This window comes from Bubalus kerabau, chromosome 7, assembly GCF_029407905.1.
Source record: "Bubalus kerabau isolate K-KA32 ecotype Philippines breed swamp buffalo chromosome 7, PCC_UOA_SB_1v2, whole genome shotgun sequence".
NCBI lineage: Eukaryota > Metazoa > Chordata > Mammalia > Artiodactyla > Bovidae > Bubalus > Bubalus kerabau.
In genome coordinates this window covers 16,922,848-16,947,514 of record NC_073630.1, presented here as the reverse complement: position 1 = coordinate 16,947,514, position 24,667 = coordinate 16,922,848, and the positions used below count along the sequence as shown (strand labels likewise).

The 24,667-nt window shown below is 37.7% G+C and overlaps 1 protein-coding gene across 50 annotated transcripts in view; it reads right to left on the bottom strand.

Moving 5' to 3' along the window:
• The window catches only part of BMPR1B (bone morphogenetic protein receptor type 1B), a 531,330-nt gene that overhangs the window by 50,144 nt on the left and 456,519 nt on the right, over nucleotides 1–24,667 (bottom strand). For 33 of the 50 annotated variants that reach the window (XM_055587716.1, XM_055587712.1, XM_055587717.1 and 30 more), the window contains 2 exons: nucleotides 23,500–23,722; nucleotides 13,235–13,394 (listed from right to left, as the gene is read on the bottom strand). In XM_055587716.1, coding sequence (XP_055443691.1) covers nucleotides 13,235–13,394; nucleotides 23,500–23,554 — 215 coding nt within the window. In that variant the 5' untranslated portion in view covers nucleotides 23,555–23,722. The remainder of the gene's footprint in view (nucleotides 1–13,234; nucleotides 13,395–23,499; nucleotides 23,723–24,667) is intronic. The other 17 variants (XM_055587737.1, XM_055587738.1, XM_055587724.1 and 14 more) reach the window with 1 other exon arrangement.

Genomic DNA, 24,667 nt, shown 5'->3' with positions numbered 1-24,667 from the left:
GAGGAGCCTGAGGGGCAACAGTCCATGGCATCGCAAAAGAGTCAGACACAATTGAGTGACTAAACAACAACAGTTATTTGTTTCATTACAAACAAGAAGAAAGTAAAAGATCATATAACAGGTTATTATCTGATTAAAGAATCCCGAAACTTTCTTTTAAGTTGATTTAATTACCATAAACCATGTACTCATATATCCTCTGTCTAGAAACTCATGAGAAAGGATCCAACATTTCCATACAACATATAAATTAACAGCATGTATACTACATACTAAACACTCATTCTGGCCCTTCATAGGTATCACCTTCAGAAATCCACTCCAAGAGGAAGGTAGTAATATGCTTACTTTCTATATGAAGAAACTGAGGTTCAGAGATCTTGAGTGATTTCTCAAAGGCCATACAGCTAGTGAGAGGTGCAACAGGGGTGAACTCATGCAGGTAAGTGTTTATTCTGGTTCTACTTGCTCTGAGGTAGTGAAGTGAATTTATCTCTTCCTAAGGCATACAGGGGAGAAGGCAATGGCACCCCACTCCAGTACTCTTGCCTGGAAAATCCCATGGGTGGAGGAGCCTGGTGGGCTGCAGTCCATGGGGTCGCTAAGGGTTGGACACAACTGAGCGACTTCCCTTTCACTTTTCAGTTTCATGCACTGGAGAAGGAAATGGCAACCCACTCCAGTGTTCTTGCCTGGAGAATCCCAGGGACGGGGGAGCCTGGTGGGCTGCCGTCTATGGGGTCGCACAGAGTCGGACACACTGCAGTGACTTAGCAGCAAGGCATACAGGGGGCTTACAGACTACGGAGAAGTAGGAATTGGAGTCAGCACAGCCTAAGTGAGGCAACTAAGACTGTGCCATGCAGTACCTCGCTCTACTTTCAGGATGGCATATGAAAACACTGGGCTTTGTGGCAACAAGTGTGGTCTTAATTTGGGTGTGGGGTAAGGATGGACAGCAGAAAGAAGGGCTTTTACCATGATTATGAAAGCCACGGAAACAATACTTTTAATTTCTGTCTGGTTTTCTACACTGAAAAGAACTTTCGCTTAGAATCTCATTTAATCCTCTCATGAATAATGACAAGTAATATTTCTATTTCACAAATAGGTAAATTAAGGTTATGAGAATCTAACAAACTTGTACAAGGTCACAAAACAAACAGAGAATCATGTGTAGCATCAAGGACTTCTTGATTCTTTCTCATAGCTTTTCCAAAGTCCCTCCAGGAATTAAAAATGAAAAACAAGGACTATTATATATAGAACAATTTTTAAACAGACATTACTTCACAAGTTTGGGTGATGAATGCAAAGAGACTCCCAAAATAAGTCATAAACCACTACTGCCTGTGCTAAGAAATAAACTACTGAACTACACCCCCATCTCTCTCCTGAGAGAAGGATGTATGTCCATGGTCAGCGTCCAACACAGACGCGACTACACAGACCTACAAGGCCAGAGGAAGAAAGCCCTGAGCACGATTTGTGTGTCGGTCTCTTCTGCGTCAGTTGCGACAGCATTCTGCCATACACCGGCACTTCAGTTATCATCAAAACCCTCAGAACCGTTTACTTGGCTTCTAAGCCCCAAGCGATCCAAAATGCCTGTTTACCAGAACAAACAAGGCAAAATTCAGACATACTAATGAACGGCAAGGAATGGCCAATGATAAATCTCTTTGCTAGACCAAGGTCAAATGCATGAATACTGCTGTAGAAGAAAGACTGCCTTTGAACAGCCCATGCTCTAAAATCTTTGGGGCTTTTTAACCTAATGCACTGAAATTACTATGAAAATCCAAAGCACATAAACACTGAAGGCAATAAATGAAAGAACCATCCCTTAGAAATTTACCTTAAACAATATAAGCAAACAATAACCATGTGATTTTTCTTTTATCCCTTTCCTATACATTTCTTTTATCCCTTTCCTATATACTTACACTCTGTGTGTAACTTGCATTTCTCATCAAAAGTAAAATTCAGGAATTAAGAATAAAGTTATTTTAAGCTTCTGACATTAGGAAATCATAGCATGACTAAAAAAGTTTGATACAATATGTTAAATCTAAAAAGACTAATTTCTCCTTATCCAGGAGGTCCCCTTAAGTCAAAATCTGAGTATACAGAAATGTAATTTGAGGCAACTTGTAAGAATCAAAAAAGAAAAGGCTGGTAAAGCTGTTGGCATGTTACTTTTAAAATGTCCTGTTAAATGTAAAGAAACATCAGGAAGAGTAAATCCAAGCTTTAAAAATGTACTGAGGGGGCACTCCCTTATCCGTGAAGAGGAGGAAGCTAAAAGAGAGGATGGAAACAAGATTTTTGATGGAGAGATGCTGTAGTGTATACAGAAGTAGAAATAAAATGTACAAGGAAACATGAAATGTTATAAACCAACATTATTTCAATAAAAAATAAATGTTAAAAAGGGGGTGGAGAGGGAGAGAGGCCCTAGAGAAAGAAGTGTCCTATAAGTTATAAATTTGGATACAAACTGAAATACTTAGTTGGAGGACAAGCAAGACGGCAAGAGAACCATCTCAAGTGCATATTACTGACAATAAGACAAAAATAATTTATAAACTTCGTACTGAAATTGCTAGCTAGGAAGGGCCATTGACTGGAAACCCGTAGTGCAATTACAGACACTTAAAAATTACTTGAGAACTTTCAACACTCGAGCAAGCACAAGTATAAACACAACTGCACTCTGGAATCAAAGCCGATCAGCCACCCACCACTAAGAGACGGCTGCTGAATGTCACCAAAGGCATCTGACTTTACTCTGGGCTTATCTCAGCATTCTGCTGCTTGCTTCCATATTTAAGTACAGGTTTCAAATGTTTATATAGATTGTTACCCATCATCCCTAGAGTGTTGAAAGTGATAACAAGAGATGAAGAATTATAAGAAAAATAAAAGGTGAAATAATTTTATACAAAATTGAAAGCAGTGAGATGCATATACGAATACAGGATGAATCATCTGATTACAGTAATGATAATGAATTTTAAAAGACAATTCAAAAGGAAGGAGAGGCAAGATAGAGGCAGGGGATTAAGAGGTACAAACTACCATGTATAAAATAAATAAGCTACAAGGATATATTTGTACAGCATGAGGAAATATGGGCATTATTTTATAATAACTTTAAATGCAGTACAATCTATAAAAATACTAAATAATTATGCTGTATATATAAAACTAATGTAATACTATAAATCAACCAAACGTCAATAAAAAAGACAACTGATGTGACATTTCAAAAATTCTGCCCCTGTGTTATAAAGTCAGCAAAAGTAATTGACAAAACCGTTGCCTATAAACATTATCAGTCATCAGTACTGAATGCCTCTCAACATAAGGCCAATTCATGAAAAAGCGAAGCATTTGAAAAAGTAAATGTCATATGAGGTCAAAGTAGTGATAATAAAACCTCTGTTACAACCTTGGATATTTCTACAGGTTCATGCCTCCTTGAATATGCCCAGTATTTCAAAAGCAAAGAAATCTGGAACATGTTGAGAGAACATTGAGGATAAACTGCCTTGGGAGATTTTCAGTGTGCCTGTGAACATTTACTGGTAAGTAAGAAAGGGATCAGAGAAGGCAATGGCACCCCACTCCAGTACTCTTGCCTGGAAAATCCCATGGACGGAGGAGCCTGGGAGGCTGCAGTCCATGGAGTCTCGAAGAGTCAGACACAACTAAAGAGACTTAGCAGCAGCAGCAGCCACAGCAAAAAAGGGATACACTTAGTTTAAAGCTTGGAGGGACCAAATGATACTCCTTAGGTGGCTGTGCATCCTGAGCCTGGAAGTTTTGCCTGTTTTCATTTGGGGTCAAATGGATTTATAAACAGTAGTTCAGTTGGTAAAGGATCCGCCTGCAATGCGGGAGACCTGGGTTTGATCCTTAGGTTGGGAAGATCTGCTAGAGAAGGGACAGGCTACCCACTCCAGTATTCCTGTGCTTTACCGGTGGCTCAGCTGGTAAAGAATCAGCCTGCAAGGCAGGAGATCTGTGTTTGATCCCTGGGTTGGAAGATCCCCTGGAGAAGGGAAAGGCTCCCTACTCCAGTATTCTGGCCTGGAGAATTCCATGGGCTGCCTCCATGAAGTTGCAAAGAGTCGAACATGACTGAGCCACTTTCACTTTCACTTCTGGACCCCAACTCATTCATTGCAAAGTGAGGGTAAGGTTTATAAGGTTTACACAAGTCTTTGTCCCTTTAATTCTATTCTTCCACTAAGATCTTATGCTTCTTTATTATAAACCTCAAGTTGTCCAGAAATATAACCACCTCAGTTGAGAAGGGACTATTATAGAAATTTTCTTCTAACTGGTTTAGATCCTTATAAAGATTAATTTAACTATACAATATAATTTTTAAAGTAGTAGTTAAAAAGGAGTTTATCTGATCTGCTCAATCAGGGTGATAGGAAATTTTAAAAGCAGTAATAAAATAATCTAAAAATCACCAAGAAACTCAGTTCAGTTCAGTTGCTCAGTCGTGTACGAATCTTTGCACCCCATGAATCGCAGCACGCCAGGCCTCCCTGTCCATCACCAACTCCTGGAGTTCACTCAGACTCACGTCCATCGAGTCAGTGATGCCATCCAGCCATCTCATCCTCTGTCGTCCCCTTCTCCTCCTGCCCCCAATCCCTCCCAGCATCAGTCTTTTCCAATCAGTTAACTCTTCCTATGAGGTGGCCAAAGTACTGGAATTTCAGCTTTAGCATCATTCCTTCCAAAGAACACCCAGGACTGATCTCCTTCAGAATGGACTGGTTGGATCTCCTTGCAGTTCAAGGGACTCTCAAGAGTCTTCTCCAACACCACACTTCAAAAGCATCAATTCTTCGGCACTCAGCTTTCTTCACAGTCCACCTCTCACATCCACACATGACCACTGGAAAAACCATAACCTTGACTAGACAGACATTTGTTGGCAAAGTAATGTCTCTGCTTTTGAATATGCTATCTAGGTTGGTCATAACTTTCCTTCCAAGGAGTAAGCGTCTTTTAATTTCATGGCTGCAGTCACCATCTGCAGTGATTTTTGGAGCCCAGAAAAATAAAGTCTGACACTGTTTTCACTGTTTCCCCATTTATTTGGCAGGAAGTGATGGGCCCAGATGCCATGATCTTAGTTTTCTGAATGTTGAGCTTTAAGCCAACTTTTTCACTCTCCTCTTTCACTTTCATCAAGAGGCTTTTTAGTTCCTCTTCACTTTCTGCCATAAGGGTAGTGTCATCTGCATATCTGAGGTTATTGATATTTGTCCTGGCAATCTTGATCCCAGCTTGTGCTTCTTCCAGCCCAGCGTTTCTCATGATATATTCTGCATATACGTTAAATAAGCAGGGTGACAAGATACAGACTTGACGTACTCCTTTTCCTATTTGGAACCAGTCTGTTGTTCCATGTCCAGTTCTAACTGTTGCTTCCTGACCTGCATACAGATTTCTCAAGAGGCAGGTCAGGTGGTCTGGTATTCCCATCTCTTTCAGAATTTTCCACAGTTTATTGTGATCCACACAGTCAAAGCCTTTGGCATAGTCAATAAAGCAGAAATAGATGTTTTTCTGGAACTCTCTTGCTTTTTCCATGATCCAGCGGATGTTGGCAATTTGATCTCTGGTTCCTCTGCCTTTTCTAAAACCAGCTTGAAAATCTGGAAGTTCACAGTTCATGTATTGCTGAAGCCTGGCTTGGAGAATTTTGAGCATTACTTTACTAGCATGTGAGAGGAGTGCAATGGTGCGGTAGTTTGAGCATTCTTTGGCATTGCCTTTCTTTAGGACTGGAATGAAAACTGACCTTTTCCAGTCCCGTGACCACTGCTGAGTTTTCCAAATTTTCTGGCATATTGAGTGCAGCACTTTCACAGCATCATCTTTCAGGATTTGGAATAGCTCAACTGGAATTCCATCACCTCCACTAGCTTTGTTCATAGTGATACTTTCTAAGGCCCATTTGACTTCACATTCCAGGATGTCTGGCTCTAGGTGAGTGATCACACCATCGTGATTATCTTGGTTGTGAAGCTCTTTTTTGTACAGTTCTTCTGTGTATTCTTGCCACCTCTTAATATCTTCTGCTACTGTTAGTCCATACCATTTCTGTCCTTTATCGAGCCCATGTTTGCATGAAATGTTCCCTTGGTATCTCTAATTTTCTTGAAGAGATCTCTAGTCTTTCCCATTCTGTTGTTTTCCTCTATTTCTTTGCAATGATTGCTGAGGAAGCCTTTCTTATCTCTTCTTGCTATTTTTTGGAACTCTGCATTCATATGCTTATATCTTTCCTTTTCTCCTTTGCTTTTCGCTTCTCTTCTTTTCACAGCTATTTGTAAGGCCTCCCCAGACAGCCATTTTGCTTTTTTGCATTTCTTTTCCACAGGGATGGTCTTGATCCCTGTGTCCTGTTCAATGTCACAAACCTCCGTCCATAGTACATCAGGCACTCTGTCTATCAGATCTAGGCCCTTAAATCAATTTTTCACTTCCACTGTATAATCATAAGGGATTTGATTTAGGTCATACCTGAATGGGCTAGAGGTTTTCCCTACTTTCTTCAATTTAAGTCTGAATTTGGCTTAATTATTAAATAGTTAAAAATTTTGCCCTTGACAAAAACTGATTGCTACTGCTGCTAAGTCACTTCAGTCGTGTCCGACTCTGTGACCCCACAGACGGCAGCCCACTAGGCTCCCCCATCCTTGGAATTCTCCAGGCAAGAAAAAAAAAATGATTAAATAAATGAAAACTTGCTCAAGTGCATCTGCTCACAAGGATTCAAGTTCTCTACACCAATCAATCTGTTTATCCTGATCAAATTGAATCAAATTATTTATTCCACTTTTTTTCCAGGGTGTAAGAAATACTAGCATTCTTAAATTTCTTTCAAAATTCTTTTAAGTTTCAGTCAGAAACTACTTGAAAGGCTGCTTGTTTTAGGTGAATTGTAAATCCTTGAGGACACTGTCTTCTAAAATATCTATTTCACAATGAAGGGAATAAATAGTTTTCTGTTATAGGTAAATAAAGATACAGCTTTTCAAGTTGTGTTTAAGTCATGTAGATTTTAGTCAGTTAACCAGAACAGCTGAAAGTTGCTTAACTACAGTTACTTTTACAAACTATTAAGCATGCTGGCTTCCCTGGTGGCTCAGACGGTAAAGAATCTGTCTGCAGTTCAGGAGACCTGGGTTCAATCCCTGGGTCGGGAAGATCCCCTGGAGAAGGGAATGGCAACCTGCTCCAGTATTCTTGCCAGGAGAATTTCACGGACAGAGGAGCCTGGTGGGCTACAGTCCATGGGGTTGCAAAGAGTTGGGCACGACTGAGCAACTAACACACACACATTAAGCATACTATGCCTCAGACAGATGCTGAGAATCAAGGGTGAGGAATATGCAACCTTTGTTTTCAAGGAGTTCAACATCTATGCACCAATCCTAGGAAAGACAGTCATTCCACTTCAGGAGGGACAGAAATCACCAGCTAATTAAGCGCTTTCTACTGACCGGCAGGAAGGCAAAGAAGAACGCTGAGCAAAGGTCATCACCAGAGTCATGGAGTCCTGAGGTTTTTTTGTTTTCTCTTTTGTTTGTTTCCCCTTATCATCTTAGGTGGGGGTGTTCCCATGGTGGTGGAGGGAAAGATGGTAAGATAGGTAGGACCGTCACTGCTCCCGTTTTCTGGCTTTTCCTCTGAGATGTCACGGCACTGGGGGAAGCCGAAGTTACTGAAGCTACATTAGTGGTGAAGTTCCAATGTGAGAGGGGTCTTTTTACTTTATCTTGAAGAGAGTGTAACCACCATACATCCTCCTCTGGCAGCCATGCCACGTGATCTAATGTTTTGTTCATTTTCTTCCCAGGAGGTACAAGATTGTTTTGAACTTGTCTCAATTGTTATATTATATACGCATTTGCATGTTCTCACTCCTGCAGGCCTGTACAGACCTCTCACATACCTCACTCTGAGAGCCTCCTAGCTAGACTCCCCCTCTCCTCTTTCTAGTCTCTAACCCAATCCACACAGTAATGCCTGAAAAATCTTCCATCTTCCTTCCTGCTCAAGTAACTTCAATGATTCTCTATGTATAACTGTACCAAGCCCAACACTATTCACTTTCTATTAAGTCCAACACTAAATGGATCCATTTAAGAATCATTCATGATTAACGAGAGACACAAAAGCAGAGTTATTCCTCATAAAAGATTTCACAAGTGAATTTGAAACTATATCCTCATTCAACTAAGTGATATGTTCCACAGAAAGAACATTCTCATAAGTGAAATGGTTTTAACTCAACATCTTCTACTGGGGAAGAAAGATCATAAAGCTGAATGTTCAAGTGGTCTGGGCAACAGTGGAATAAACTGGATGAACAGAAGATATACACACAAATGAGAACAGTGCTCGCTTCAAACACTCTGAGGCCTGGGTCAGGAGCATCTCTCTGAAAGCACACACCATTACATTTGGCAGAAGGTTTAGAAGCTCCGAGTCAACACAAACTATATAAAAGGGCTCTGGACAGCATCACCTGATCTTACATGTTCCTTCTTACTCAGAAATCTTCAATGGTTCTCAATGTATAGCTGTAAAAAGCCTTACACTGTTCACTTCCTACTAAACCTCTAAGCTTTCCCTTCTGCCCTCTTTGACTCTTCAGGTAACAGCTAGAGACTCATCTAATTTGTCATTTAGGCACCTGCAATCATGTGTACATCTATGCAAACATACAATATGATTTATAATACCTACAAACCCTGAAAACTGCCAAGGTAGGAGCATTTTTGGTCAAATAAATGAGGAAATATTTAAAATTACCTTGAAAAAGAGTTAAAAAAAAAAAAAAGAACTGGATAGACTTGTATGAGAGAGTAGAGTAACTTGAGAGAGGTGATGAGAAAGGGACAAAAATGACTATCACAGATCATGTCAAGTAAAACAAGGAAGAATACATAAAGTGGGACCAGATTATATAGAGAAAAAAATAAATAAGACTGAGATAATGCTTGCTAGAACAGGGAAACAAAATAGAAGATTGACATGGTGGAAGTTATACACAAAGAGTTAATTAAGGAGACTGTGCAGTTTTCAAAGCATACAGTGATGGTATGAGGTCCTAGGAATAGAATCTAGAAATGGAATAAGAAACATAAACAATGCGAAGTAACAACTGAAAGGTATTTAGATGACCAATATTTTATTGAGGGACGTTAGACAATGGTTTCATCCTTTAACTTGAATTATGGATGTTAAAAAATTATCCTACTACTTTAATATGCACTACATCATCTAACATATGTGCCATTAGGCCATGTAAATGGAACGGATTTTGGAAGCAGCACATCTGCATCTGACAGCAATCAAGGCCAAAAAGAAGTCATAAAGAGTTAAAAAAAATAATAATAAAATAAAGGACAAAACCCTCTACACTTTATTCATGTTCTTTGAATTATCCCATCAAGGGCTTCCCAGATGGCTCAGTAGTAAAGAATCCACCTACAATGTAGGATACGTGGGTTTGGTCCCTGGGTCAGAAGATTCCCTGGATCTTCAGGGGATTTCAGAATCTCTGAAAAAGTGTGATGCACTTTTGATTTGGGCTACTTTCTGGGTTATTTTCTACAGGAATGTGGGAGTGGTAATGAGCATGCACTCTACCCAGGCTATCCAGCTTGGCTACAATCTGCCTGGTATCAGCCTTCATCCAAGCCATAAGCAAGGACTTATCTTTAAAACTGTTTTGCCTAGAAGGGCAAGATTTAGTGCAGTATTACTCAAAGTGTGCTCCCTCGAAAACTACTTATTACTGGTCTGTGAGTACATTAATATAGAAATTGAAATTTGTATCGCAGTAACTCCAGCTCTGTTGAATTTAATTAATGCATGCATGCCCAGTCGTTCAATTGTGTCCAATCTTTGCAACCCTATAGACAGTAGCCCACCAGGCTCCTCTGTCCACGGGATTCTCCAAGTAAGAATACTGGAGTGGGTTGCCATGACCTTCTACAGGGGACCTTCCAACTCAGGGATCGAACCCACGTATCCTGCATTTCCTGCATGGTAGGTGGATTCTTTACTGCTGAAACATCTGGGAAGCCCTTGAATTTAATTAACAGACAATAGAAAAATGAAGACTGTAATCTGTAAGTATTTTTAATTAATTTTTCCAGTAATTCATTTTTATTGAACTTCATAAAGTATCAGTGCTTCAACTTATTGGAGAAAAAATTTTTTACCAGAGGTATATGAGAAGGGACTTCCCTGGTGGCTCAGATGGTAAAGATGCAAGAGACCCAGGTTTGATCCCTGGGTTGGGAAAATCCCCTGGAGAAGGAAATGACAACCCACTCCAGTATTCTTGCCTGGGAAATCCCATGGACAGAAGAGCCTGAGAAGGGTTTCCCTGGTAGCTCAGCAGTAAAGAATTAGCCTGCAATAGAGGAGATGTGGGTTCAATCCCTGGGTTGAGAAGATCCCCTGGAGAAGGAAGTGGCAACCTATTCCAGTATTCTTGTCTGGGAAATTCCATGTACAGAGGAGCCTGGCAAGTTACAGTCCATGGGGTTACAAAGGAATTGTACATGACTTAGTAACTAAACCACCACCACCATAGCCTGAGAACTATCTGATTCAAAGGCCTTACAGGGATGGAGGCAGAAAGGCCTGGATCTGTTCTTGTCTTAGAGCACAGAACAGAAAAAGGCCTTGTGATTCAGACATGATTGACCTCAGCTCACAGGAGACTCAACTGGAATCAATATCTTGTTAGCAAAATGGATGTACCTTTTACCCAAGAGTGAATATTTTTGCTCCTTTGAGTGTCAGAGGTTAGCTGTTAGTTAGAAATTTAGAATCTTGGTACCTTGGTCACAATTTTTTTCTTCAATCATTTGGGTGTGCACAATGAATGACCTAATAAAAATTTTATAACGTCTCAGAGCCTCATATTTCTCACCTGGAAAATACAGATAATGCTACATTCTTTACAGGAATGGTATGAAGATTAAAGACAGATGAAAGTAAACACTCTAGTAGTGTAAAAGTTCAATAAACATTAGTTTTATGTCTTTCCTGAATCCACTTTTCAATTTCTCTCACCTGGCTGCTGCTGTTCTCAAATTCACTTTTGTCTCCCGCTAATACACTGAGTGGCAACCCACTCCAGTGTTCTTGCCTGGAGAATCCCAGGGACAGGGGAGCCTGGTGGGCTGCCGTCTGTGGGGTCGCACAGAGTCGGACACGGCTGAAGCAACTTAGTAGTAGTAGTAGTAATACACTGAGTACTCTGCAGCAGAGATAATTTTTCAAAAAAGCAAATCACATTACATCAATCTCCATTGCTGCTCCTGCTTAAACAGCTCCTTCAGGCCACAGCCAAAGTTCTCCCATCTCCAGGCTCAAACCCACCACATCTCCTCCAACATGCCGAGCTCCCCCTTCCCACCACAGAGAACTTGCATCGCGGTCAACAGTGCCTCAACACTTCCTCTCAAAGCAACTTAGGACACTTCAATGGCCTATGAGGAAAACAGGACAAAATATTTGAAATTGGGGTAATTTTGGATAATTCTGGAAAACCTGAACATATGATCCCCACAACTATGGCTCAAAGGGCACATACAGACTCACTCGCAATCACTACAGGCTTAGACAAAAGAGTAGAATATCTCCCTAACGTGCTAATTCCTGCTTCTCTTCTTCAGAAAACTCTGTGATTTTTCTGATACTTTTTTCTGTTTACTGCAAGCATTTCCTAGGAAATACTATCTGAGCTTTGGAATCATTTTATCCTGGTTTAAGACTTGGAGTAAGACTTGCAACCTGGTGCTATCATACAAGGGCCAAGTTACTAGACTTCTCTGGGCCCTGAACTCCTTAGGTCTAAGGGAAAGAAATGAGCATTCTCTACCACACTGCATTGTTGTACTGATTAAATGAGACATATATTTATTAATACACCCAAATCTCCTCATTGTGTCATTCTGTCAATTCATATTACTTGAACTATATATTTTAGGATACACTGGTAAGCTTCTATTAGATAGTTCCCACTTCATAAGAAGCTTTTTTTTTTTTTAAACTCTCAGTATGAAAGAAAAAACACTCAGCTCAGGTTCATGCTCCTTCCTGGAGAACTAGAGGTCCTAAACAGCTGTCCAGATATTCTGCCCAGAGTTCCAACCCAGCATCAGCCTAGCTCCCTATCTGGGTCCATTACCCTCCTCGAGGGAGACTCTGCTTCTCTGAGACTTCAGCTCCTGAGACCCACACTTGTCTTGTTATTTCACCCACTTCTCCCCGGGCATACTCTAGCCTCTGTATTTACTGTCGACCTCACCAGGGGAAATAAATGCAGTGACAGTCACCAACAAGATGGATGTAGCTGCACCATGATGTGCAAGGAAGAAAGAAGCAAAAAGCCTAGTTTCAAATATTTGAAAGTATTTATACAAACTTGATTACCTACTAAGGAGCCCATTCTTGAGTACTTTGATACCGTCTTTCTAACTTCTGGTGGACTCACATAAGCTCTGTTACTACACTGTTTCCCAGAATCCATTTATGAATAGTGTTAGTCACTCCGTCTAAGTCACTTCAGTCATGCCGAACTTTTTGTGACCCCATGGAATGCAGCCCAACAGGCTCCTCAGCCCGTGGGATTCTCCAGGCAAGAATACAGGAGTGGGTTGCCATTTCCTACTCCAGGGGATCTTCCCAACTCAGGGATCAAATCTGTCTCTTACGTCTCCTGCATTGGCAGGAGGGTTCTTTACGACTAGTGCCACCTGGGAAGTCAACAGCTTAGGTTGTTCTTTCCAAAATACTAACACCATCAACATAAATGATTAAAACAAACAAAAACCCCTACACATTTGACAGCTCCTACTGTTGCATTTATTTATTTGGGGGCTGAGGTCTTTTGAAAGAAAATAATTAGTCTCTGCTCCTTGACAAGGACCCTGGGATCTGCATTCTCTGTTGATGTGCACAAGTGATGTTTGGTGGAAGAATGATTTCAGAACAACCTTTCAGGGCAAAATGGGATTCAATAGTTCAGACAGGCACAGCTCTGAGAAGTAAGGGAGGTAGGCCCTACTCCCCAAAATGTGTTCTTGGGAGCACCAGCCTAAAATTCTATAGTGCAAAAAGGATGCCTTTCTGTGAAAACTGGAGTTGAACAATTGATATGACCAACCTGCAGATATTGTTGACCGAGTCTTCTGGACAATGGTGGTGGCATTTGCATCGCAAGATCTTTGGACGAGGGGTGGGGGCTGTACTCTCACCATCCTCTTTCTTGGTGCCCACACTTAATTTTCCTGAACTTCGCAAAAGCATGTTATCAAGGAAGTTTGCTGAAAAGAAGAAAGAGTAAGAATTTAAGCATATTTGGGATAGCCCAGCCACAGTCTTATGTCTAAAGAATTATGATGTTAAACAAAATAGTAAGTATTCATGACACTTAAAAGATATAAACAGAAAACACATTCTGATATGAAAAATATACTTTCTCTACAATACAGATAGGTCTCACTAGAAGTTCTCATAAACCTTTCAGAGTAGTAGTTTCTACATTAAGCTATAATAGTTGTATTTGACTGAGTGCAAGCAGTTCAATGACACACTATTATATAGATTATCTCTGTATGTAATCCTGTGAGTAAATATTATCATTCCCATTTTCAGATGAGAAAATTAAGATTTGAAATTTAAGTGATCTGCACTCAGCTAATAAGTCATGAATACAGGATTTAAATCCACATTGTTTGGGCCCTAAAATTTCTACTAGTCTTTTTACTTTAGGTATATTAAGTATTTTTTAAGGAAATCATAGGAAATATTTAATCCGTGAAATTCGTAGGAAGATAGAAACTTAATGATCAAGATATATTTCAAAAAATATATCTCCCTCATCAGTATTTACAAGCAAAAGGGACTACCTATTAGCAGTGATTGTATATCTTCATTTTAAGTGGAAGAAACAATGGTAGACATAATGTCTAGAGACATATTTTTCTGGGTTCAAAAACACACTTTATTGTTTATCAGCTAGTTGACACTGAATAACTTTACAAATAATCTCATTGTGCTTTTTTCTTATCATTAAAATGAAGATAATTATAAACATATCATGTCAAGAATTTAGAGTGTGTATGTTATATACTATTACTTGATAAATATTAGGTAATGTTATTGGAAAAATCTAATTTTTTACCTTTTAAGTAGCAAGACAATGTTTCACAACATAGAGTGACATATCACTGAGACTGTTTTCATATTATTTTCTTTACCACCACCTTTGGAATATAATGATGCTCGAGGAAGCGTGGATTGACACCTATTAAGTTTCAGGCATAGTGGTAAAAGTTCTCATACATGCTATGTCACTGTAGAAATCGTCACCCTGAACAATCTTGCATTTAAAATCACACAACACATCCAGTTTGCCTACAGTTAAATAAAATTTCAACAAAAGTATTATCTGAAAGGCATTGGGTTAAAAAATTGAAATTCTTGAAGTACAGTATACACAATGGATATGTACAGTATGCATTTGCTATTTTTTAGACTACAAATTAGTGCCTCCAACCATTATTAGATCAAAGAATGAGGAGTTTAAAAAAAGATCTGTGATGTTGTTTTCTGACTTTCTCTGTTCTATAACAATTAGTTGAAATCTTAGAGTAATAATTGAAAAGGAAAACAATAATCTGTTAGATCAATTTATTTGAATTTCCCCAATCATTAATTCTAATATTTCATTAGATTTTTGACATTTATGTAAGATGTGCACCTAACTTTCTCGAACAGTTCCTTGAATTTTAGTCTGCAGAAGATATACAAACTGTAATATATTAAGAGTCTGTTCTATTCAGAATCCTGGGCCATCATAGTGATTCTGATTCTACAGGTCTCAGGTGAGCCAAGAGAAGGCATACTCAACAAGACCCCATGTGATTTTGAGACAGATGACGTGCAACTCCACTTTGAGAAAACTAGGACTAGATTAAAAATATTTAATCCCGATAGGTATTTATTATTTCTATAAAATATGGTGCTCATCCATAAGCTAAAACTCCAAAAGAAAGTGAAGTAAAACACAGTTCACATTTGCATGCTGTATTTAAAACCTGCATAAACGCCCTAGCATTGCTTGATATCCAGGTGCAGTGGGTGTCGGTACGTCTATATATCTCCTTACCACACTGACTTACTTCTTTATAAATGTGGTTCTCAGTCTTACTAACTTTATGACCTGAGGAACCTCAAAGTAACTCACAGTGATGAAAGTAAGATATTTAAAACTTATTACATCCTGCTTCCCTCCATACCAGGCCCCTGCTCTTTGAAGTTTTTAAAACAAAATAATAAAAATTCATTTATTAATATTACACATATGTCTACTTCTTAAATATATACTGGGTGCCTACCTTGTTTCAGACATAGCCCAGATATGTAGGATGAACTGAACATACACAGAATGTACCATCTGATGGGAAAAGTTGTTAAATGGAATATTCACATAGAATGGTCTATGGTAGAAAAGGAAACATCCTCAAACTACTGAAAATAAGATGTCATTTTGTAAGAAGTATTTTAAGAAAGGATTTATGATATTCTTTCACTTTAACTTAAATAAAATAATGATATAAAATTTAGCTAGAAAGAGTCTTTTCACAATATTGCTTATTAACAATCTGTAAAAAAAAAAAAAAAGTGAAAGTCACTCAGTTGTGTCTGACTCTTTGTGACCCTCATGGACTATACAGTCCATGGAATTCTTCAGGCCAGAATACTAGAGAGGGTAGCTGTTGCCTTCTCCAGAGGATCTTCCCAACCCAGAGATTGAACCCAGGTCTCCCGCATTGCAGGCAGATTCTTTATCAGCTGAGCCACCAGGGAAGCCCAAGAATACTGAAGTGTGTAGCCTATCCCTTCTCCAGGGAATCTCCCCAACCCAGGAATTGAACCAGGGTCTCCTGCATTGCAGGCAGATTCTTTACCAGCTGAGCTACCAAGGGTATAATCAGATTTTTAAAAAGAGATTCCTATCTAGTTATTGAAATGTTGATGTAGAAGTATATTTACTGACAAGAAAGACTGTTAAAATATAATTTTTGTTCAAAGGGATAGTTTATAGAACACTTTAATTACAAAATTCCACTACAAGGACAAAAAGGGTTAAAACAAATAGCTAGTAATATAAAAGGAATCTTGAGGAGACACTAGAAAGGAAAACATGCTAACCAGATGGTTTAAGAATCATCCTTTCTATTCAGATTGCAAAGATAAAATATTGCTGCATAATCTTTCTAAAATGCTTAACACTTTAACATGTAGTCAAAATACATGCTATCTTAACAAAACCACATTCACAAGAACAAAAAGATAAGTACAGTTAGCTCATATTAAAGATTTCATCTCTGCAAACGGAGTTAACAGACAACACTGAAAGAACATATAAAGGCTACCTTCATATAATGTGACCCAAACAACTAAAAGTAGTGAGATGATAAATGATTGCTTTTAAGAAGCATTAAATAAATGGATAATTAAATGCAAATCTGAGACAGGTCAAGAGTTCTTTCTATTTGCTTTTGCTAAAATAATCAAAGGAGTAATCTATGTATACTGTACAATTACTACTTAGGAGTCAGTTACTCGTATAGATGTGTTAATTTCTTATGAAATGAAAATTGTTATCAAACAATTCACAATATTTCCAATCACAAGATAAAATGAAAGTCATTGAGTGATAATTTGGAGACTAAATAGAGAATGGGGTAAGAGAAGCAGTAGCAGGAGAATAAATACATTTGATTAGACTCATATTAAAAGCTTAAGTATACAGTTAAAAAAGATTATAAAATCTAAAGTGTGGTATAACTGCCATACAATACTAGTGTCAGGGGTACAACAATGTACCACACCTCCTGTATCCATCCCGTGCTGGGCACTTAGGTTGTTCTGTATCTTGTCATTGTAAAGAATGCTGCAGTAAACACAGAGGTGGATATTCTTTTTTTCAAGTTAGTTTCTGTTTTCTTGGATAAACACCAGAAGTAGAATTGCTTGATCTCATGGGAGTTCTATTTTTCAGTTTTTTAAGGGATGTGCATACTGTTTTCCACAGTGGCTGCACAATTTACAATGCACAAGGGTTTTCTCTTCTCTACATCCTCACCAGGATTTGTTATCCTTTGTCTTTTTGAGAATACCCATTCTATCAGGTGTGAAGTGATATCGAATTGAGGTTGTGATACCTATTCCCCTATTGATTAATGGTGTTAAATGTTTTTTTCATGTACCTGTTGGTCATCTATATGTCTTTCTTTGGAAAAATGACTATTCAGATCATCTGCTCATTTTTTAAAATGGGACTTTGGTTTTTTATTCATTTTCTGGCTAATGAGTTGCATGTTGTTGTTCAGTTGCTAAGTCATGCCTGACTCTTTTGCAACCCTATTGACTGTAGCCCACCAGGCTCCTCTGTCTGGGGATACTGGAATGGGTTGCCATTTTCTTCTCCAGTGGATCTTCCAGACCCAGGGATCAAACTTACGTCTCCCATGTCTCCTGGATTATCAGGCAGATTCTTTACCGCTGAGCCACCAGGGAAGAGCTGTATTAGCTCTTTATATATTTTAGATAATCAACTCCTTATCAGATATACATCTAATAAGTATTTTCTTTTATTCAGTAGGTTCCCTTCTCATTTGTTGACAGTTTCCCTTTGCGGTACAGAAGCCTTTTTTTTTTTTTTTTTTTTTTTGATGCAGTCCCTCTCATTTATTTTTCCTTGTCTTTTTTGGTGTCAAATCCAAAAAAATCATCAAGACCTAAGTTAAGGAGCTTATCATCTATGTCTCCTTTGAGGAGTTACATGGCTTCAGGTCTTACATTCATATCTTTAATACATTTTGAGTTAATTTTTTGTGTACAGTACACAAAAGATTATGTAGCTATTAGAAAGATCTGGCAATGGCACCCCACTCCAGTACTCTTGCCTGGAAAATCCCATGGATGGAGGAGCCTGGTAGGCTGCAGTCCATGGGGTCACTAGGAGTCAGATACAACTGAGCGACTTCACTTTCACTTTTCACTTTCATGCATTGGAGAAGGAAATGGCAACCCACTCCAGTGTTCTTGCCTGGAGAATCCCAGGGACGGGAGAGCCTGGTGGGCTGCCATTTATGGGGTCGCACAGAGTCGGACATGACTGAAGTGACTTAGCAGCAGCAGAAAGATCTGGAAATTGAATCAAGAATTTAAAACTCCCAACAACCGGAAGTCTAGTTTCCGATGGCTTCACTGGTCAATTCTATTAAAAATCCAAAGAAGAATTAATATCAATCCTTCTCAAATTCTTCTAAAAACAGGAGAGGAGGAAACACTTTCAAAATCATGTTATGAAGCCAAAATTTCCTTGATATCAAAACCAAACAAGGACACCATAAGAAAAGAAAATTACAGGTCAATATCCTTGATGAACATATCTAAAAATCCTCAACAAAATATTAGCAAGCCGAATCCAACAATGTATTAAAAAGATTATACACCATGATCAAATGAGATTTACTCCAGGGATGTAAGGATATTACAATATCTACAAGTCAACCAGTGCGATTCACCGTATTAACAAAATGAAGGATGAAAATCATATCATATCAATAAATGAAGAAAAAGCATTTGACAAAATTTAACATCCATTTATGTTTTTAAAGAACTCTCAACAAGTACAGAAAGAACATACTTCAACACATATTTCCATATGAGATAGATTTACAGATTTTTCAGGCAAATTGCTCAAACTTCATGAAATAAAAATGATCATCATGCAACAGTGTGACTTTCGTTCAATTACAAAGGCTTGACAGGTCATATCCTACAGTGAAGTGAAGTGAAGTTGCTCAGTCGTGTCTGACTCTTTGCGACCCCATGGACTGTAGCCCACCAGGCTCCTCAGTCCATGGGATTTTTCAGGCATGAATACTGGAGTGGGTTGCTATTTCCTTCTCCAGGGGATTTTCCCAACCCAGGATCGAACCCAGGTCTCCCGCATTGTAGGCAGACACTTTACTGTCTAAGCTACCAGGGAAGCCCTATCCTACAGTACATTTATTATATCTTAAAGTACACTTTAGCTAAACTTAGTTTTGATTTTTTTTTCTTGGTAACATTCTTGTCATTTCAAAAATACAATAAATCATTTTAAGTTTGTGATATATATATTGTTTTATATGTCACAGTGAAGAGAATATTAGAATCCACTATCACATTAAAACACATAAAGAACAATCTTTATGAATAGGGATAATTCAAGAAAATTAAATCTCAAATATGCAATGTACTAAAAAAGAGCTGTGACTCTTCAAATTTCATTTAAAGATGACATATAATTATCTGGTGCCACAGAATCTACTAGTAATCTATTTTGCTCTCATTTTCTTTTTTTTTTTTTTTTCTCTCTTTAGATCTCCAAATATCTCAAAAATTAACAAAATTTTGAGTGTCTTCTCTGTTCTACCTCATCTTCACCAGAGGGCAGGCCGGAGCAAGAAGAGAAACTGAAATTCATATCACACAAGTTTGTACTTCAAGTATCTTGGGTAAAAAGATTAGTGGAAGAAAATACGAAAGCACCAAACTGTCCAGTAGTGCTTTGACAATGATCCATTCTACCACTATCCACACTGCTGTGATAATAAATAATGTGAATCAATGCCCATTTCCTTTCTCAACCAAAACTGGTTTAAAGGGTATACTGGTTAAAAATACACAGGAATAAAATGTGAATCAGAGTTTGAAAATAATATTAATTTTCAAGCTTTAGTGATCCTGCATAGTAGGTTTAAATAGATAACTTATTTTTATCACCTAAGCCTTGAATCATTTAACTCAATTTAATAATTCAAATTACTATCTAACAAGTATATTCAATTCACAAGTCCTGACTTCAATTTTCATTGCCTAGCCCTCTTTTACACTAAGACATTTTCAAACAAGCTTTCTATGCTGTTTGCAACAGAACTTAAAAATATATATATAAACAACATGAAACTCAATCATTAATAAAAAGTTGGAATACGTGCCTAAACTCTTGAAAACAAAATATAAATACAACTTAGAAACAAAAATATCAAAGCAAAATCTCATGCATTATTAAAAAAGAGTAGACTTTCAATTATTAATAGTGATGTTAACTGCTCAGGAGTGTCCTTCTCCTTCAAGAGTCTCAGAAGTCATAGGAGAGAGGGACAATGGAGGTTTGGTGGTGGTGAGTCCAGGGGCTAGCATGCTATAGAAGGGCATGGAATGCCAAGTGAGAAACCGTGTCATGTGTGGTCCCCAAGCAGTGGACTCAGACTTGACCAGGATATAGGGTAAAACAGTTCAAACCTGGCTTAGCTATTGCCTTGCTCTGTGCCCTCAGCAAGTCACTTAACGTCCCTAACAGAGGCTGTGGAGAATGTCAGCACACACTGGCTTGCTATGAGAACTGGATGAGCTATTTCAAAGAAAGCACCTATCACAGCTCCCTGAACATACTGAGTGAATAATAGTAAACTGTCATTGTTATCTGTGCTGCTAAAGCTTCTGTTTTTTGCTTTTTTTTTTTTGCTTTTGTTCATATTTTTCTCTTTCCCTCATTCAACTGTTTTTGTCCCTTTTCTCTAAGGCTTCATTTCCTACATGTTTCTACTTCTCGTCCTTTTCTTCTTTCCCCATCCTTTTTCTCATCCTGATTTCTCTCTTTTTCTTTAATTCCCCTTTCTTTTATGTTATTTCCATTAACTGCCTTTTTAGGTTCATCACTGCGCACAAAAAGTCTATAAAAATATTGAGCTTTTTGGTTTAAGAAACACGGATAGTTTGTTCGTGGCTAATACATTGTTACTCATTTTCTTTTTGCCCTGTGGTAAAAATGAATCATTAAATTCATTCCATCTACATAATACAATGGCAAAGAGCACTGGAAGTACCTTCAGCAACAGAGCAATCTTGCTGGTGAGACAAATCGACTGCATGTGGAACATAGTGAGACAAATCAACTACATATGGAAAACCAAAAACAGAGTATGCAAACAATAAAATGGATGTCATAGTGCCACAAAAATTGTCAAATATAACTAAGTCTCAGGTAGGAGACACAGGAGGGAAGATGACCAGGAGTGGCAGTAATCAACCAATAACTTTTATGGAAAACATAAGCACCAAAACCAGGGATTCTGATAGTTGTTTCATTTCAGTGGTTCACTGTTGACACTATTGAATAGGGTAAGAAAAACACATTAGTTTTACAATGTTAGAGACATGCTGGACCACTATAGAAACCAGGGCCGTAATAATAAAATATTTTGTTATAAATGTTTCCATTTACTGGCAATTGTTTCTCTCTTCACTATACTTAACACATCCATATCACCACATCACTCAGCTTCTGTAAGACAATCATGTTTTCAACATTTTATATCATGCAAGCTCTGCCCAGAGACCCTACAACATCTGGGTAAAAAGTGAAAACGTCAATAATTCAAGTGTTTTATATTCTGAGATGCTATGAGTTGAGCAAATCATTAAAAAATGAAATACTACATAAATGGGACCATACAACATGTACATTTGTTTTCCAGGTAACTAATATAGAGTTATGAGCCCAAGTAAGCATCAGAATTGATTATAATAGGAGTTATAGTTCTTTGGACATGACATTTATATTCCTTAAGGGTAAAACAGTAGCTACCTTTCCCTCAGGTTTTAATGCTTTTGAGTTTTGAGAAGCTCAACCAAAATGTTCACAGATATTAAAAACCTTTGAAAACACTCTAAAACACAACATGATTACAAGTATCTTAGTAAAAATGTCAATATAAGAAATAATAAACTTACAAGCAAGTAACCACCATGTTTAAAGATAGTTTAACATCAAACTGAATCTACATTCATAAAAAAGCAAAATCACAGCTAATAGGATCATTTTAAAGGTCAAAAATATCTCTGTATTTTAAAATACTTAGTATGTCTGTTTAAATCCACATTTTTGGAAAAGAAACTGAACCATAGCCTCTTTGACAATAATGTACACCAGGACATGGCAGACTGCCAAGCCAGGAGCTTTGGTTTTATTCGGTCATGTTTCTATCAATGCTCTGTTTCACAGAGTTCTGAAGCTAATCAAAGTGGATATTTTACTTTCCATCACACCAAAACTTACTCCACAGCTTTGCAAAGCACTCCCAAGACAGCTTGATGTGTAAAACTACTTTGAACAGACATCTATGTAAAGAAGAGACGTGACAATGCAGCCAGATAGATCAGAAACCAAATCACCAGGTTCATGCTATTCTTTTTCCCCAAAGAAAAAACCTGGAAAGCATTTAGGATCTCTCTCTGTTTCTAATCCTTTCTGTATCCTCTAATTGGATAATGGTTAAAGGATACTTTAGTGAGGAGTTTACTGACCTTAAAATATGCAAGTATCTTGCTGTTTCAAATGTTTAAATGTTTAAGGAATAAAATAGAATATGTATATTTTAAAACTTGACTTACAATACACTAATATTAACTACTATCATCACCAGCGAGTTTAAAGGTCTATGATGAAACAACATGGAATAATGATAACCTGCAGCAAAATGAATTAAAACAAAATCTGAATATCAGAAAGCTATTATATGGAGTTTAAACAGAAAAACTAAAGAAACAACCATACAAAACCTGCAGTGCTGTTTACATGGCTCTGTTTAAAATTATGTGTTATGATTCATAGAAAAGTTTTCTAAGATAGCAAAAATGACGTGAAGTACTAAAGTATACTTGCCTTAGTTTCTCTGATTGTATACTTTACTGTAAAACAATTTATAACCTTCCTGATTAAATGATTTAGAAACTAAATCTTCAAAACACTGATTCCTTCTAATATTTAAATCATTAATGCATACTTTAAAATATTTTTATATTGTAAATATCATACTTGCGAGAAAGTAACTTAGACTTCCATAATCTATGAATTGAGACTTACATGTCACAGATAGCAAAAGAATTTACTATGTCAAAAACTACAAATTATACCACAAAGACTTTACACAGCCATAACACTTGATTTTAATCATGACCATACTGGAAAATGTGTAAGGGCAAACACAGGCCCCCACTTCAACACACAGACAACACAGAAGTTAAAATAATGTATGCACAATATTTAGCAGTTTAAAAATAACTTCAATCACACACTGCAGGGACAGCTAAGCTAAACTATCTGCTTGTCATGCACAGTAATTTTCATGCACAAAGTTTTTGAACCCCCTAAACTGTCCTGTTCTCCACCCTCTATGCCAAGAAGGACTAAGTTCCATCATCCCTTTTGTGTGAGCCAGAAGCATCTTAACTGGTCTGGCTTACATTTCTGGAGGGGGATAAACAGCCTCTGTAAGATAAAAAGCATCTCCCACTACTCACTTGCGATTTCTGTATGCTTGCTAAGATCGTTGCCAGGTTCCCTGGGATGAGACATGAGGAGGATGCACAGAACTGCTAGGGGTGTCCACTAAAGAGCCCAGCACCGTAGGCAGCGCTAATCCTGCACCTGTGATGTGTTATTCAGCAGTTAAGAAATGCAGTCCAGACGGTGGTTGCCTAACACAGCTCAGCTGTTTTTCTCAGTACTCCCTTTGATTATGAGCTGGCAAGAGAGATTATTCTGGTCAGGCACTGAGCTATGTTCAAGATACATGGCATATGACAGTGGAAAGGTGAAAGAGAAAAGAAACCTTAGAATCAAAAAAATAAATAAAAAGAAAAGAAAAAATCATTGACCACAGTGTATTATGTAACATTTCCAGATGGTTCAAAGCTGCCTCTGATTATACGCAAGGCAGAAAAACATACAACATTCAAGTATCTAGAAATCTATTTTTGACATTATCCTTTTGACATTTAGAATGGTACATCAACATGCAACTCTTGGGTTTATTTTAAACTAAGCATAACTTCACAAATTGATCAGCTACACAAACATTTAAAAATCTTTCTTTAAAGACGTTTAACTATTCTAGATGTCTAACTCCTTTTGCTGGCAAAACTGAAACCAAATGATTACTATTAATTTTATCTTTTTATTAAGTCCACCATATCACTGGACTTGACTCAGAATTTTTTATATAAAATTTATATTTGAAACACAAACATCTTATTCATCATGGGTGGCTTAAGACAGCAGAAAATATTTATTTTATCCAGCATTAAATTGCTGGCAAGTCCAAATTGATTTAAGAAATATTTATCATACACAAAGTTATCTACAAAGCACTCTGATTTCATAGAGGTGAAGACGAAATGGCCACTAACTCATAAACCTTAAAATCTAATCCAGAAGAGTGAATAAAAGTTATTTTTTCTGTTATTGTTGTTGTTTTGTCATAAAAGGGCTGCTGATCATTCACTCATACCAAAATTTTCACTATTTTTCCATTTACACTCTATTATATAAACACAAAACCATCTGTCCCCTAGGCCAGTGTCCATGCCATTTTAAATAATCTAAAAACTTACCCAAAAACCAGACACCCTTTCCTAGTAGCAGATGGTTAAACATTCATTTATATACACAAAAAGAGTTGAAATGAAG